The sequence below is a fragment of the Salvelinus fontinalis genome, unplaced genomic scaffold (assembly GCF_029448725.1).
Source record: "Salvelinus fontinalis isolate EN_2023a unplaced genomic scaffold, ASM2944872v1 scaffold_0011, whole genome shotgun sequence".
Classification (NCBI taxonomy): domain Eukaryota; kingdom Metazoa; phylum Chordata; class Actinopteri; order Salmoniformes; family Salmonidae; genus Salvelinus; species Salvelinus fontinalis.
In genome coordinates this window covers 779,953-793,311 of record NW_026600220.1, presented here as the reverse complement: position 1 = coordinate 793,311, position 13,359 = coordinate 779,953, and the positions used below count along the sequence as shown (strand labels likewise).

Below are 13,359 nucleotides of genomic sequence, written 5' to 3'. Positions count from 1 at the left end.
TAAAATGCAAATGAATTACTTAAAAATCATACAATGTGATTTTCTGGATTTTTGTTTTAGATTCCTTCTCTCACAGTTGAAGTGTACCTATGATAAAAATTACAGACCTCTACATGCTTTGTAAGTAGGAAAACCTGCAAAATCGTCAGTGTATCAAATACTTGTTCTCCCCACTGTATGTATGTATATACAGTACCAGTCAAAAGTGACTCATTTAAGGATTTTTCTTTATTTTTACTATTTTCTACATTGTAGAGTAGTAGTGAAAACTATGAAATAACACACATGGAATCATGTAGTAACCAAAAATGTGTTAAACAAATCAATATATATTTTATATTTGAGATTCTTCAAATAGCCACCCTTTGCCTTTGCTCGGCCTCCGACGTTAAAGGCACTACAGAGGGTAGTGCGTACAGCCCAGTACATCACTGGGGCCAAGCTTCCTGCCATCCAGGACCTCTATATACAAGGCGGTGTCAGAGGAAGTCCCTAAAAAGTGTCAAAGTCTCCAGCCACCCTAGTCATAGAGTGTTCTCTCTGCTACCGCATGGCAAGCTGTACAGGAGCGCCAAGTCTAGGTCCAAGAGGCTTCTAAACAGCTTCTCCCCCCCAAGCCATAAGACTCCTGAACATCTAATCAAATGGCTACCCAGACTATTTGCATTGCCCCCCCCTTTTTACACCGCTGCTACTCTCTGTTATTATCTAAGCATAGTCACTTTAATAACGCTACCTACATGTACACATTACCTCAATTACCTCGAGTAACCGTGCCCCCGCACATTGACTCTGTACCGGTATATAGCCTCTCTATTGTTATTTTACTGCTGCTCTTTTTGCTGCTCTTTTATTTCTTCTTATTATTTTTACTGCATTGTTGGTTAGGGGCTTGTAAGTAAGCATTTCACTGTAAGGTCTACACCTGTTGTATTTGGCGCACGTGACTAATACAATTTGATTTGATTTGATTTTATACCCATATCTATACCCCAAATGTGCAGAATGTCTGCTAAAATCCATCTCCTTCCATCTTTTCCCACCTCCGGCCAATGGGCTTCCTCTCACTACTATATTTGGCAGTGAGTGGAAACGCCAAGCGGATGCTTCACATTTAAACGTCCAGTGAAATATCTGTCTCATTGTTCTGTCAGTAACTGTACTGCTCGAGATGTTGTGGCTTGCGGGAGCATAGTGGTGTTTGAATGGCCAATCATATAGACGGGTTGGTTGTTTAGCAACAAAACCGACTTGTGTAAAACCATGGGGCAAACAGGCGGGGTTGGTTTAGATTGTTGACAACAAGTAAACTATATTTGGTCTCCAATGTTTATTGAAAACATAAATACATTTGCAAAGTAAGCACTTGTTTTCCCTCATACATCATTACAGTTGTTGGTTAGCTAGCAAATTTTTGCATTGCACGTCTGTGTCAAAAGCCCTCAAAATAAGACATAGTATCAATAACGAGATGAAACGAGCTGAAATTAGTCACTTACGATTCTCCACATGAAAGTTTGTCATTTTTGCTCGTAATCTGGCCATCCAGAATCACAACAACACGCTGACTTCTACCCAATGGAAGCGCACACATCGTTTTCTTAACTTTGTCAGCTAACTCATCTATGCTCAAATACTATGCTCAAATACAAATAGCACAACTTTTCTACATGTAGTTTTCAATAGCAAAGGTCAATGAAAAGATGGCGGAAGCTGATGTGGATCTTGAATCTAATAGTGGTGGAATCAAGGAGAATTGGACTATTGTCCAAAAGAATGGAAAACGGAGCAGAGTAGCGCTGAGAATGTCCGTTCTTATCTTGTAGGAGTACAGTTTGTTAATGAGGAGCAGCTGATCGGATTAAATCTATTTCAGATATCAAAATGGTGGAGAGAGTTCTGGGTAAAGTGAAAGCTGTGAGGATCATGAAAGGCAGGCTTGTTTAGATTTTTTTTAGGATCAGAAGGAATGTGTGTTGCGTCTCACCCGAATTGAAAAGTTTTACATGTCATGTGTCTCTTCGGAACAGGGCACCCCTCAAGAGAGTAACATCTGGCATCTCATGGGAAGTCGATGTTGCAGAGATGATGTACGCCTTGGCAAGAAAGCCCCAGCAGAGGAAGTATTAGGTGAAAACATTGACAAGGAGAAGGAGGCAGAGATGGTAAGACACATTTACATAATTGACATCTTCATGTTCCTGTAATGTGGTATGTTATTTTAGTTTTGCTCATTTGAAGTCGTTCATGTGACCTAGCAAGCAATGTATAGTGTACCATCTAAACTGCTGTGAAATATCTTTGTTTTAACAACAAATATCATATTTTTCAGCTGCTCGAAGCTGGTGTACAAAAATGAAAGTAAAATTATGCAAAAAAAGGAGACTTTAAGGATGGGAAGCATAAAAATGGGCAGAGATGTGGACTCGAGTCACGTGACTTGGACTTGAGTACTACTCGAGTTGCTCATTTTGTGACTTGCCATTCGACTTGAGCATCTACTGTACGACTCGTGACTTAACTAGGACTTGAGAATCTACTGTACGACTCGTGACTTAACTAGGACTTGAGCATCTACTGTACGACTCGTGACTTAAATAGGACTTGAGCATCTACTGTATGACTCGTGACTTAACTAGGACTTGAGCATCTACTGTACGACTCGTGACTTAACTAGGACTTGAGCATCTACTGTACAACTCGTGACTTAAATAGGACTTGAGCATCTACTGTACGACTCGTGACTTAAATAGGACTTGAGCATCTACTGTACGACTCGTGACTTAACTAGGACTTGAGCATCTACTGTACGACTCGTGACTTAAATAGGACTTGAGCATCTACTGTACGACTCGTGACTTAAATAGGACTTGAGCTGCATGACTCAATGTGTCATCGTTCACAATATTGGAGTGCTGCAGGTTCTGAGCGTTGTGTTCTGTGTCTTGACCAATCAGATTCAAGGAAAATACAGGTTGCGCAGGCTAGGCACAAAGCTCGATGCAAAGCGCGCACTGCTACACTGCAGATAAGGAACCAAGTCACAATTTTGCAAATCCTGAGCAAGTCTCAAGTCTTAACCTTCAAGTCCAAAGTAATAATGAGCAAGTCTCAAGTAAAGTCCCAAGTTCCACAGCTCAGGTCGAGTCAAGTCACAAGTCCCTAATTTTGGGTTTCGAGTTGTCAAGTCAATGTTTTTTTTAATGCCGATTTCAATACAATTACAATGCATCAGTGATTTTGGACCCACATGTTTTACAAAGTGCACCCCCCCCCACTACCACATAGTCTTCATAACCGAATGCAATTATTTTTGGGACCGATGATGCCCTGATGCAGAGGTGGCACCACAGGTCCCAGAGAGGTGGAGCAAATTGTTTTCCCTGGGGCCCGGAGCTTTTCTTAATCTGGTTACATAACCAGGTATAAATCAGAAACCTATAGGTTCTGACCTTGATTAATTAGTTGAAAAATGTTTTTATATGGGCAATGATAGGAGTGGGACCCGATTTACATTTGAGTCATTTAGCAGATGCTCTTATCCAAAGTGACTTACAGGAGCAAATAGGGTCATGTGCCTTGCTGAAGGACACATCGGCATATTGTTCATCTAGTTCGAACCAGCGGCCTTGAGAACTCGAAAACCAAAATGAAGGGCTTGACTTGACCTGAGCTTCAACCCTTTGAAATTTGACGTTTGGAACAATTTAGAAATGTGTTGTTTGTGAAACATGGATGAACGTCTAATTCTGAGGTGAGACCTTGTTGATCTTTCCACCTGCTAAGAAGGTAAAATATCTAGATTAAAACAAAAAGCTACCAGCAGATGTCGCAGTGCATCAGTTCCGAGTAACGACACCTGTCTGATGTCTGAAGCTTCGAACGTCCTCATCACATGGTATTGTTACTTTGATATAACCATCAGTACATTATATTGAATCAGTAGTGCTTTGAAAACTGCATCAGAATGTCGGAGCTCCAGTATCAATCATCCCATCACAAAAAAATAAGTAAAGAAGTAATTTTGTGTGGAAGCCCCCAAAAAAATTACATCAGAGGCAGAGATGGCTCAGTGGACGCATCATAATTCCCTTAAAACCTAGCGGTCTAACACGGAAATTGTTCCAATAGTTTTTTCACCATCAATTTTTCCTATAGGGGATTATAAGAACCACTTCAAATAAGGTCTGTGTTTCATGTAGGCTTTCCCTGGCATGACGTTTTGATAACCATGTAAATCTCTTTCGGACGAGATTACTTTTATCAATATATCCGTCTCTATTTAATCTCAGATTGGAAAATGCTAATTGCCCCTTGTGTGCACTTCCGCTAATACCGTATACCCCGGTATGGTATAGAAATGGTATGACGGTATGAAAATCTGGATACCGCACAAGCCTAAAAAACTGTACACCGCAACACTTTTAAAACTTGTTTTTGATTGTTATCAAATCTGGAGAAGAACAAGTGAAGGAAGCAGCATGGGGAAAATGGGTTAAGGTTCTAATGGTGCCAGAGGGGATGGCTGCCGTTTTATGGACTCTTAACCAACTGTGCTATTTTGTTAGTTTTTTCGCATTGTTTGTAACTTATTTTGTACATAATGTTGCTGCTACTGTCTCTTAGGACCGAAAAGAGCTTCTGGACATCAGAACAGCGATTACTCACCTTAAACTGGACAATTTTCTTTTTTTTTATGAGTCAGACAAGAGGCATTTACTCCAGACAAGGCCCTCTTTCCCGTCATTCGCAGGAGAAAGAGACGGAGATATCGCAGGAGATCGGGGTGCCTTGTAAGGATCCAGGGATGAGTGGCTAATCTGCCTTTGTCATCGGTACTCTTAGCCAACGTACAATCGCTGGATAATGAAGTGGATGAACTACAAGCACGTATATCCTACCAACGGTACATTAAAAACTATAATATCTTATGTTTCAACGAGTCGTGGTAGAACGATGACATGAACAACATACAGCTGGCGGGTTATACACTGTATCAGATAGATAGAACAGCAGCCTCTGGTAAGACAAGGGGTGGCGGTCTATGTATATTTGTAAACATATCTAAGGAAGTCTCAAGGTTTTGCTCGCCTGAGGTAGAGTATCTCATGATAAGCTGTAGACCACACTATCTACCAAGAGTTTTCATCTATATTCTTCGTAGCTATATATTTACCACCACAAACCGATGCTGGCACTAAGACCGCACTCAGTGAGCTGTATGCGGCCACAAACAAACAGAAAAATTGTCATCCAGAGGCAATGCTCCTAGTGGCCGGGGACTTTAATGCAGGGAAACTTAAATCTGTTTTACCTCATTTCTACCGGCGTGTTAAATGTGCAACCAGAGGGGGGGAAAAAACTCTAGACCACCTTTACTCCACACACAGAGACGCGTACAGAGCTCTCCCTCGCCCTCCATTTGGAAAATCTGACCATAATCCTATCCTCTTGATTCCTGCTTACAAGCAAAAATTAAAGCAGGAAGCACCAGTGACTCGGTCAATAAAAAAGTGGTCAGATGAAGCAGATGCTAAGCTACAGTACTGTTTTGCTAGCACAGACTGGAATATATTCCGTGATTCTTCCGATGGCATTGAGGAGTACACCACATCAGTCACTGGCTTCGTCAATAAGTGCATCGATGACGTCATCCCCACAGTGACTGTACGCACATACCCCAACCAGAAGCCATGGATTACAGGCATTACAACATTCGCACTGAGCTAAAGGGTAGAGTTGCCGCTTTCAAGGAGCGGGACACTAACCCAGAAGCTTATTATAAATCCTGCTATACCCGCCGCCGAACCATCAAACAGGCAAAGTGTCAATACAGGACTAAGATCGAATCGTACTACACTGGCTAATGACGCTCATCGAATGTGGCAGGGCTTGCACACTACTATATACTTAACAAGCATGGCTACCACAGCATTCTGCAGCTATACGCCATCCCATCTGGTTTGCGCTTAGATGGACTATCACTTGTTTTCAACAGGACAATGACCCAACACACCACCAGGCTGTGTAAGGGCTATTTGACCAAGACGGAGATTGATGAAGTGCTGCATCAGATTATTTTTTATTTTATTTATTTTATTTAACCTTTATTTAACCAGGTAGGCAAATTGAGAACACGTTCTCATTTACAATTGCGACCTGGCCAAGATAAAGCAAAGCAGTTCGACACATACAACAACACATAGTTACACATGGAGTAAAAACAAACATATAATACAGTGAAAAAGATAAAAAAATAAGTCTATATACAATGTGAGCAAGTGAGGTGAGATAAGGGAGGTGAAGGCAAACAGATATATGTATAAATAAATAAAAATATAAAAAGGCCATGGAGGCGAAGTGAGTACAACACAGCAAGTAAAATAAAAACTAAAAAAAACACTGGAATGGTTGGTTTGCATTGGAAGAAAGTGCAAAGTAGAGACAGAAATAATGGGGTGCAAAGGAGCAAAATAAATTAATAAATAAATACAGTAGGTAAAGAGGTAGTTGTTTGGGCTAAATTGTAGATGGGTTATGTACAGGTGCAGTAATCTATGAGCTGCTCTGACAGCTGGTGCTTAAAGCTAGTGAGGGAGATAGGTGTTTCCAGTTTCAGAGATTTTTGTAGTTCGTTCCAGTCATTGGCAGCAGAGAACTGGAAGGAGAGGCGTCCAAAGGAAGAATTGGTTTTGGGGGTGACTAGAGAGATATACCTGCTGGAGCGCGTGCTACGGGTAGGTGCTGCTATGGTGACCAGCGAGCTGAGATAAGGGGGGACTTTACCTAGCAGGGTCTTGTAGATGACCTGGAACCAATGGGTTTGGCGACGAGTATGAAGCGAGGGCCAGCCAACGAGAGTGTACAGGTCGCAGTGGTGGGTAGTATATGGGGCTTTGGTGACAAAACGGATGGCACTGTGATAGACTGCATCCAATTTATTGAGTAGGGTTTTGGAGGCTATTTTGTAAATGACATCACCGAAGTCGAGGATTGGTAGGATGGTCAGTTTTACAAGGGTGTGTTTGGCAGCATGAGTAAAGGATGCTTTGTTGCGGAATAGGAAGCCAATTCTAGATTTGACTTTGGATTGGAGATGTTTGATGTGGGTCTGGAAGGAGAGTTTACAGTCTAACCAGACACCTAGGTATTTGTAGTTGTCCACATATTCTAAGTCAGAGCCGTCCAAAGTAGTGATGTTGGACAGGCGGGCAGGAGCAGGCAGCGATCGGTTGAAGAGCATGCATTTGGTTTTACTTGTATTTAAGAGCAGTTGGAGGCCACGGAAGGAGAGTTGTATGGCATTGAAGCTCGCCTGGAGGGTTGTTAACACAGTGTCAAAAGAAGGGCCAGAAGTATACAGAATAGTGTCGTCTGCGTAGAGGTGGATCAGAGAATCACCAGCAGCAAGAGCGACATCATTGATGTAAACAGAGAAGAGAGTCGGTCCAAGAATTGAACCCTGTGGCACCCCCATAGAGACTGCCAGAGGCCCGGACAACAGACCCTCCGATTTGACACACTGAACTCTATCAGAGAAGTAGTTGGTGAACCAGGCGAGGCAATCATTAGAGAAACCAAGGCTGTCGAGTCTGCCAATGAGGATGTGGTGATTGACAGAGTCAAAAGCCTTGGCCAGGTCAATGAATACGGCTGCACAGTATTGCTTCCTATCGATGGCGGTTACGATATCGTTTATGACCTTGAGCGTGGCTGAGGTGCACCCATGACCAGCTCTGAAACCAGATTGCATAGCGGAGAAGGTGTGGTGTGATTCGAAATGGTCGGTAATCTGTTTGTTGACTTGGCTTTCGAAGACCTTAGAAAGGCAGGGTAGGATAGATATAGGTCTGTAGCAGTTAGGGTCAAGGGTGTCCCCCCCTTTGAAGAGGGGGATAACCGCAGCTGCTTTCCAATCTTTGGGGATCTCAGACGACACGAAAGAGAGGTTGAAGAGGCTAGTAATAGGGGTGGCAACAATTTCAGCAGATAGTTTTAGAAAGAAAGGGTCCAGATTATCTAGCCCGGCTGATTTGTAAGGGTCCAGATTTTGCAGCTCATTAAGAACATCAGCTGACTGAATTTGGGAGAAAGAGAAATGGGGAAGGCTTGGGCGAGTAGCAGAGGGGAGGGCAGTGCTGTTGTCCGGGGTAGGGGTAGCCAGGTGGAAAGCATGGCCAGCCGTAGAAAAATGCTTATTGAAATTCTCAATTATAGTGGATTTGTCGGTGGTGACAGTGTTTCCTATCTTCAGAGCGGTTGGAAGCTGGGAGGAGGTGATCTTATTCTCCATGGACTTTACGGTGTCCCAGAACTTTTTTGAATTTGTGTTGCAGGAAGCAAATTTCTGCTTGAAAAAGCTAGCCTTGGCTGTTCTAACTGCCTGTGTATATTGGTTTCTGGCTTCCCTGAAAAGTTGCATATCACGGGGGCTGTTCGATGCTAATGCAGAACGCCATAGGATGTTTTTCTGTTGGTTAAGGGCAGTCAGGTCAGGAGAGAACCAAGGGCTATATCTGTTCCTGGTTCTAAATTTCTTGAATGGGGCATGCTTATTCAAGATGGTGAGGAAGGCATTTTTAAAAAATGACCAGGCATCCTCTACTGACGGGATGAGATCAATATCCTTCCAGGATACCCCGGCCAGGTCAATTAGGAAGGCCTGCTCGCTGAAGTGTTTCAGGGAGCGTTTGACAGTGATGAGTGGAGGTCGTTTGACCGCTGACCCATTACGGATGCAGGCAATGAGGCAGTGATCGCTGAGATCTTGGTTAAAAACAGCAGAGGTGTATTTGGAGGGCAAGTTTGTTAGGATGATATCTATGAGGGTACCCGTGTTTACGGAATTGGGGTGGTACCTGGTAGGTTCATTAATAATTTGTGTGAGATTGAGGGCATCAAGCTTAGATTGTAGGGTGGCTGGGGTGTTGAGCATGTTCAAATTTAGGTCGCCTAGCAGCACGAGCTCTGAAGATAGATGGGGGGCAATCAGTTCACATATAGTGTCCAGAGCACAGCTGGGGGCAGAGGGTGGTCTATAGCAGGCGGCAACGGTGAGAGACTTGTTTTTAGAGAGGTGGATTTTTAAAAGTAGAAGTTCAAATTGTTTGGGAACAGACCTGGATAGTATAACAGAACTCTGCAGGCAGTCTTTGCAGTAGATTGCAACACCGCCCCCTTTGGCCGTTCTATCTTGTCTGAAAATATTGTAATTGGGGATAAAAATGTCTGAATTTTTGGTGGTCTTTCTAAGCCAGGATTCAGACACGGCTAATACATCCGGGTTGGTAGAGTGTGCTAAAGCAGTGAACAAAACAAACTTAGGGAGGAGGCTCCTAATGTTAACATGCATGAAGCCAAGGCTATTACGGTTACAGAAGTCATCAAAAGAGAGCGCCTGGGGAATAGGAGTGGAGCCAGGTACTGCAGGGCCTGGATTCACCTCTACATCACCAGAGGAACAGAGGAGAAGTAGGATAATAGTACGGCTAAAAGCTATGAGAATTGGTCGCCTAGAGCTACCAGAGCAGAGAGTAAAAGGAAGTTTCTGGGGGCGATAAAATAGTTTAAAGGAATAATGTACAGACAAAGGTATGGTAGGATGTGAATACAGTGGAGGTAAACCTAGGTATTGAGTGATGATGAGAGAGATCTTGTCTCTAGAAACATCATTGAAACCAGGTGATGTCATCGCATATGTGGGTGGTGGAACTGCAGGGTTGGATATGGTATAGAGAGCAGGGCTAGAATCTCTACAGTGAAATAAGCCAATAAACACTAACCAGAACAGCAATGGACAAGGCATATTCACATTAAGGAGAGGCAAGCTTAATCGAGTGATAAATAAGGGTCCAGTGAGTAGAGGTTGGTTGGGGTCGTGGCGATCCAGACAGCTGGCCGGGTATATGGCTATCGGTAGCAGCATAGGATGGAGGTCTGTTTGTAGATACCTCGTGCGTTTCCGTCGGTAGGTTCCGTGTAGTGGGGTTTTGTTCAGATAGCAGCCGATAAGACAGCTAACGATTAGCGGGCCTCAGATGAGCGTTCAGGTAACGCCGGGACGGAGGTGCCGGTTGGATAAATCCCTCGGGCAGATAACGTCGGCAGTCAGTCGTGAAGGCCCGGTGGGGTTCCGTATCTGCAGCAGCAACAAAGAAGCGGGTCCGGATGGTGATGGAACTCCTCAGCTGGCTAGCTCCAGCATGATTTGAGTTAGCTCCGGGGTCGACGTAAGCCAATAGTCACACGGTATGCAGCTAGCTAGCTGCGAAATCAAGGTGCAAAATAGAGGCTGAGGCTGCGGTTGGAATCCGGGGAAACTGAGAGAAAAAAAGTCCCGGAATGCTCCGGTCCGAGTCGCGTTGCACTAAAGTGCCGGTAGATTATCGAGCTAGAGGAATAGCTGATGACCGCAAAACGTGGGCAGCTGAAACACCAACGCTAGCCAGCAAACCGGCTAATTTCGGGGCAGCTACAGATTAGCTTCTGGCTAGCTATCGGAGTAGCTTCTGGATTAGCTTTCAGGCTAGCTTCTGAATTAGCCCCTGGCTATCTTCCACGATGGATTTTCAGATTGAGGTGAATAGTACTTATTGTAATTGGTGAAGCAGGAAAGCTTTTGCAGGAAAGCTTTTGTATTTGAGTTCTTGGATAATAAAATAAATAAAAGATATGTGAAGAAAAGGTGTAAATATATATATATACAGGACACGACACGACAACACGGAAAAATACGTCTGAACTGCTAAGCTACCTTGGTATTACCTGGCCTCCACAATTTCCAAACCATAACCCAATTGAGATGGTTTGGGATTAGTTGGACCACAGAGGGAAGGGAAAACAGCCAACAAAAGCTCAGCATGTGTGGGAACAAATGCTCAGACTGTTGGAAAAGCATTCCAGGTAAAGCTAGTTGAGAGAATGCCAAGAGTGTGCAAAGCTGAATGAGTAGGTATGTCCAAACGTATATATAAATCACTTAAAATTCAATAGTTCCTTGACCATGTGACCTAAACTCCTCAAACCAACTTTGGAAAGTTCAAAGGGTTGTATGCCCCTACCCTGTGGAGTTCTCAAAAATGATTCAATTTCTTTGAACTTCATTTATTCATTTTACCTTCCATTTCTGACTTATAATTTCAATAGCTCCTTGTTCACATGACCTAGACACCTCACTCAAACTTTGTATTGTTCAAAGGGGAGGGACACACATTGCACACCCTTTGGTTTTCCCAAAAAAGGTTGTCTCACAATGGTTGTATGGCAGACGTATGTCTGACCGTATCTTGCATAACTGCTTCTGGCCTGGTCTGTAACAAGATGCTGTGGCATACTGTAAAGCCTGTTACATTTGCCAGCGGATGGGTAAACCAAATCAAGCTGTTTTGGTTGCACCTTTGTATCCTATTCCTGATTTTGACAAACTTTTCAGCAGGGTTCTGGTGGACTGTGTTGGTCCTTTGCCCAAAGCAAAGAGTGCTAACCAGTTTATCTTAACCATCATGTGCTGCCACTAGTTTCCATGAGGCCATTCCATGGAGGAAAATCACAGCTCCCAGTATTGTTAATAAGGCCCTTATCAGACCATGATTTGAATTTCATGTTGAAGGTCTTCCAGCAAGTGCTACAGCAGTTGGGTGTTACCCATTGCCCCTCTAGTGTCTACCACCCAGAGACTAAAGGTGTTCTTGAGAGAGTTAATAAGACTTTGAAGTATACATTGAGAGCTTACGGCTTTGAGTTTGAGAAAGACAGGGATGAAGGAGCTCATGTTTGGACATCATGTCAGAGGTCCTTTGAGCTTGTTGAAAGAGAAGTTGTTGCAGGACAACGCCTCAAAAACAAAAACAAATTTGTTGGAGCACGTTTACGCTTTTCAATACAGATTTCTCCGCTCCTGTGAGTTTGCCAGTAAGAATCTGGAGAAGGCGCAAACAGAAGTGAAAGTTTGGTTTGATCAAAAGCCCTGAACCCACACTTTCGATGTGAGTGACCATGTCCTGGTTTCGTTAGCGATGACTTCAGGCCGGAGCGCAGGGAAAAGAACCTGGCTGTGTCATGTCAACATGTTGAAACCATACTTCTCCCGCTATGAGAAGTCCAGAAACCGGTAGTGATCTCCTGCCTGTGTCTCTCACTGTTGACTATTATCTTCCTTGAGAGCACGAGGAAAGCCCAGTACACCCTGTTCCTATTGGACGGTTGAGTAACTCAGAGATTCTAGAAAACCTTGATGTCTTTTTGGCACATTTGTATCTGGAGGAAAAAGGTGACATTGTTGCACTGCTTTTAGGTACACTATAAAAGTTGAATCGGTTTTCATGGACTGTTTGGTGATGTTATGGCTGCTGTTTTAACATGGATATATTGTACCTTAACCTTTTTAAGGGCCAATCAGCAGTTGAAACAACAAAGCATCTGCTGACCTCTGTTTTGGTAAATTCAGAAACCTGAGCCTATATCGTGTTTGTTTACAATTAATGAAGTAAAAAAAAGTGTATATTATGGGTTCTGATGAGGTTCCAATGTTGAACTAAGCTCACGAGGAAGTGGATACATATCATTCATTTAAGAGTAAAAACGTGGATGTAGCAATCACAGATTGCCACTTCATTGTTTATGGTTAGGGTAAAAAAATATATATATTTAAGAAAATTGTGTCTAGCACTAGGATTGAACTCACAATGCTCAGAGCTGTAGCTTGCAGTTTTAGCCCATCCTCACACCCATCCTATCCACCCTGGCTCGTCACGAGCTTACCAGATCAGAGGTGGTCAAACCTCTCCTCTTGGACCCCCAGCCATTCCATGGATTTGAACTATTCCAGAACTAGCACACCTGATTCAACTTGTCAACTAATCATCAAGCCCTTGGTTAGATGAATCAGTGAGCTAGTTCAGGTCTACAGCAAAATTGTGAAACATCTGGGGGTCTCCGAGGAAAGGTTTGAATACCCCTGTCCTAAATGGTAACAGGCACGCACGTTGCCCCTAGTGGACGTTTGGAAATTGCCATGGAAAAACGGCTTGCCAACACATTACTTTATTTTTCCAAAAATGGGTTGGTAGCACGTAATCCACTAGAGTTTGGGCTCAATATAGAACATTTTCATGTAAAAAATATAAAGTAACTTTTTCCAAATGTCTACCCCCTATGATGTGACGTTATCAATGTAGACACATTGGGATTTTGTGTGGAACTTCTGCTTTTTTGGGGGGAGTTATCTGTTGCTGGATGAATGACAACGGAGACGATTGTTAAACAAAATAAAGCACACAAACGCTCCGTATTTTAATGTATGCAACTCGTCAGGCATCAGAAAATATTTGATTTGAGTGATACTTTTGACACACAAAAACT

General features: G+C 43.1%; 1 protein-coding gene across 1 annotated transcript in view; it reads left to right on the top strand.

Annotated features, from left to right (window-relative positions):
* Positions 1-1,884: 1,884 nt before the first annotated feature.
* Positions 1,885-13,359, top strand: part of LOC129842088 (receptor-type tyrosine-protein phosphatase H-like) — a 58,676-nt gene continuing 47,201 nt past the window's right edge. The window contains exons 1-2 of the mRNA XM_055910480.1: positions 1,885-1,917; positions 2,031-2,165. Of these exons, the coding sequence (XP_055766455.1) occupies positions 1,885-1,917; positions 2,031-2,165 (168 nt within the window). The remainder of the gene's footprint in view (positions 1,918-2,030; positions 2,166-13,359) is intronic.